At 37.2% G+C, this 4,355-nt stretch overlaps 1 protein-coding gene across 1 annotated transcript in view; it reads left to right on the forward strand.

Annotated features, from left to right (window-relative positions):
* Positions 1-3,289, forward strand: part of cdk4 (cyclin-dependent kinase 4) — a 12,357-nt gene extending 9,068 nt beyond the window's left edge. The window contains exons 6-8 of the mRNA XM_034868666.1: positions 1,504-1,554; positions 1,641-1,776; positions 3,052-3,289. Coding sequence (XP_034724557.1) covers positions 1,504-1,554; positions 1,641-1,776; positions 3,052-3,141 — 277 coding nt within the window. The 3' untranslated portion in view covers positions 3,142-3,289. The remainder of the gene's footprint in view (positions 1-1,503; positions 1,555-1,640; positions 1,777-3,051) is intronic.
* Positions 3,290-4,355: the final 1,066 nt, after the last annotated feature.

The raw sequence follows: 4,355 nt of genomic DNA on the forward strand, positions 1-4,355 counted from the left end.
TGTGTGTGTGTGTGTGTGTGTGTGTGTGTGTGTGTGTGTGTGTGTGTGTGTGTGTGTGTGTGTGTGTGTGTGTGGTGCCAGTCCTTTTTATTTATTTCTTTTTTTTTAAATTAGTTAGATTTTTGTTTTGATCCAAATGCCTGTGCAAAGAAACGGTGTGTTTGATCATTCTAGCCATCCAATCAAATGTATTTAGAGCACATTTAAAAACAACAGTTGAGAAAAGTGCTGTACAATCAGAATATCAAAAACATTGAACACAAAGCAACAAATTATGGTATTGATCTGATTAATTTACCAAGTAGCAGAAATGTGATTAAATATCCTGACAGTACTTTGGCAATGTGGAGGTTTGTGCCTAAAGTTTGTCGTTAAACACCTCAGGCTAGCTAAGAGTTTGAATCCATGTCTCCTACAAACATTTTCATTTTGTATACTGTAGGTATATACTACTAATGTACTTTAAAAACACATTTTGGAGGAAACTGCTGCATGGATTATTTTCACTGGCAATGTTTTTTTTTTCTAATCCAGAAAGGATACTGCAGATAAATTTATAAGTAGGATAGAGTTGCCATTAGCTACATTAAGGTACACTCATTAGCTGGTGGTGTGCCTCCAGATTTGAACTCAAACTTAACATACGTTTGTGTGTCAGTTTCAGAGCAACCTTGACGAGTTTGCTGAGGTTTCCAATTTTGATCTTTAAATGGATCACATTACAAGGTTATCTGTGGCTCTGGGGAAATGTGGTCTGGAGCCTCAGACTGTCGTGAGGTGAATTTGTAAAAAACAGCTGGGGTTCTTCCAACCTCATTATGTTTCAGCACATACATATGTTTTACTACATATACTACAGTATATGTTTTACTCTGACAGACACTGTAGTTGTACTTTACATCTTGCAGTCATGGAAAGTGTCATCAGCATCATGAATGCTGATTTAAACCCACTGCCGGCTCACAGACTTTAACCTGCTTCAACACAACCAAACGTTATTGGTGGTAGCATGTCCACAAACCGTTTCTGCAAGCAAAAGTCATAATGTAACTAAAGCTTTTTAACACTCATCAGTCTGGTTTGCAACTAGTCTCTCCCAGATCAGCTGAGAACCAGTGCACTGACACACACACACACACACACACACACACACACATACATGTTAGCTTCATCTAGTGGCACAAATCACACATTGTACGAAGACAGCAGTCTATTTTTGTAGAGAGAAGAGATTCATGCCTTAAAATAATTGCCTTGTGAAAAGTATAACGATGGTGATGATTAAAGTTTACATAGTATTATGAACAAGTTGGTTGGGGGTTGCAAGTTGATATGTTGCAAACCTATACAAACAGTATCATTTAACTTCATGGCAAACTTTTAATCTGTCTAAAGGACATCATATTATTGTGTGCCTCCTGCACAAACAGGATGTGCAAAGACGTGAACTAATAAAATGCTGCTTCAATCTATTAACTTCTGTACAAACCTTCTGTCTGTCAGACCTTTGTTCTGTGGGGAATCAGAAGTGGACCAACTTGGGAAAATTTTTGAGTGAGTAACACAGCTTACATCCCATTTACCTTACCAAAAGATTCATATTGTACCTGTAATGCATTGGGAATTTGATGTCATTTCAGAGTTATCGGCTTGCCACTAGAGGACGAGTGGCCAACTGATGTTACACTGTCAAGAAAACACTTCCCCCCTCTCTTACCTCGCCCAATCACTGACATTGTTCCAGAGATAGATGAGCAGGGGGGCCAACTATTGCTGGTAAGACTTCAGCATGACTTAAAAATCAAAGTGTCAGTTCATCTTGACTGGTAAGTGATTAATTTCCAGCAACAAGATCAGTAACCTCAAACTCAAGAAGAATGACCTTTGCTCATAGTCTGCTACATAAGTCACAATAACTTCACTGGTAAAATCCTCATGACTATTTACTTCTCCAGCTGGTTAAACTAGAGGAGAGAGCACAACTTATTGGTCTGGCTATCACCAGACCTAGCCAAGCTCAATAGATCTGAGATTGAGCATTGGTCTGGGGAGTCTGCTCTGTATTCTCTCTGCACAAGAGGCATGATCAATGGGCACCGTTGAAATAACTCTGTATGCAAATAGGTCATCCTTCAACCAAAAAAAAAAAAAAAAGAAGCTGCTTGGTCGCTTCATTGTGTTAAACCCACCAATAGCGGGCCAGGTAGATAAGCCAGTTTGTGATTGGTTTTTGCAAAATTGTCAACTGAAGCAGGAGGATTGAACGTGCACGTTTCCTGAGCCAAGCTGCAGGGTGAAATCAAATTGCTGGCGGAGTAGGCGGGGCTTAACCAGTCTAACAACTTACAGCAGTCCTGTTTTAAATCCAAGTATTCTTTCCGCATTATAATTTAAAGTGCTAGTAAAACTTTTCTAATTGGTAAGTATTTTTTTAACCAAAATATCTAAAAAAAGAAATGTGCAGTAAATGTAGCTTTTTTGGGGATTGAACTAGTGACGTAACAATACCTTTTTAAAGTAGACTGTATATTTTATACTGCCTTTTAAGGTTTAAGTGCAAAATACAGTAAGAAACATTTTGGGCAAGAATTTATTGAAATAACCAAATTTAAATATCTAAATCATAATAACCAGAAAATAGAAATCTTAAGTCTTATTTTTTGTGACTTTCCCCTCACCTTTTTGTTTTCCTTTTTTGACCAATAACTTTGTACACTTCTTGCCCGTTGCCTAGCAACTGGTCCTGGTGAAATGACAGTCAGGCACATAACCCTACGTAAACGGCGTACTGTCTTTTCTCTTATATTTTAAATAGATAACACAGATGAGATAATGTCTTAATGAGCGAGCTTCATATGTTAACTTTGAACAGAGCCAGACTGTCTGTCTGTTTTTATTGTATGTAGTCTTTATGCTTATCTAATAAATAGGTAGAGTGGTAACAACCCAGTTGCCTAACTCTCTGCAAAACGGTGCATAGAAGTATTCCTATATCCATAACTGTTCCTTCAAGACCTGACACAGCTCTAATATCCTTGTGTTCTTCCACAGAAAATGCTGACCTTTGACCCACTGAAACGAATATCTGCCCTGAATGCCATAGAACACCCATATTTCCAGGACGAGGAGACATTGACTTGAAATGAAGCAGTGAAATACGCAGCGAGAGGTAACAGTGTCTACGTTTAGACCTGGCCAAACCATAAAGGATTTCAATTTCAGTCAGTGCGTTGCCTTTCAAGACGTCATGGTTATGCTTTGGGATATTATTTTTGTTGCTCCTACATCGGGATTGGGATTGTAGCCTGAGAAATGGAATAAAAAAGAAGAGGAGTGAACTTGAGGATCACTGGCATGCTTTCCAACATCCCAATTAATTACCGTGTGGTGTCTTCAAGGACATTACCAGTGTTCTTTGATGTTTCGTCAGTCTCGTCCACACAGACACGCCTGTCATCTCCTCTGAAATGGTGTTTGTGTTACTTTTGTACAGTGTTTCGACAGAAGACAGGAGAAATGTTGTCTTTTCTCGTTACAGGCCTAACATAGTCTGACAGTGGTGACACATGAGGGTTAGAACAGCCAGTCGTTAGTGATTTTACTGTATTTGTGTTCATATTTATCATACTAAAGGAACAATAACACCACATGTTTTATGAAAATCATGAGAAAATCAAAAAAGTCTGTATTAGAAGGAAAATGCATAAGAAAGACATATGACAAGAAAACTGGTATTGCCCTTACATACTTTCTTATTTTCCTTTTTATTGGAGGACTGAAGGGTTGTACGTCATTTCATGTCTTACATTTTTTGTCAGTTTGCTAAAACCAACTGAAATTAACCAGCACTGCAACCACAAATTAATAAAAAAATGTTTTAATCACATGCAACGTTCATTTGTTTATATTATTATTGTGATGATAATTATTAATATAATATGCAACATTTTGTCATTTATTATTTAGATAAAAAAATCAAATATGATTGTATGAAAACTGAAAAATAAAACGAACTATTATAGCCTATTAAAACAAATGATGGTTTGGTAAGGAGACTATCAGAGAGGGAGAAGCAGCGGCTGGCGCGCTGAAGAGAGATGCTGTAATGAAAGGAGCGATTTTGTTCATGATTTATTTCCAAGGAACTTGTTTTTCTTTCCCATTTTATTCTTTACTGTCTTTCATCATCACCTTCAAACCCAAATTAATATCTTCAGTTTCCTCTACATGTAATTCAATTACATGCTGCTAAAATCAGTTTTGCTTCCTAAACGTTCTTATTCTCATACATATTTTTTTCCATTTTATTCTCAATTGCAATGATTTATAGACATCAAGATTCATCCTGTGCTGTT

Source organism: Etheostoma cragini, chromosome 4 (assembly GCF_013103735.1).
Source record: "Etheostoma cragini isolate CJK2018 chromosome 4, CSU_Ecrag_1.0, whole genome shotgun sequence".
NCBI classification, from domain to species: domain Eukaryota; kingdom Metazoa; phylum Chordata; class Actinopteri; order Perciformes; family Percidae; genus Etheostoma; species Etheostoma cragini.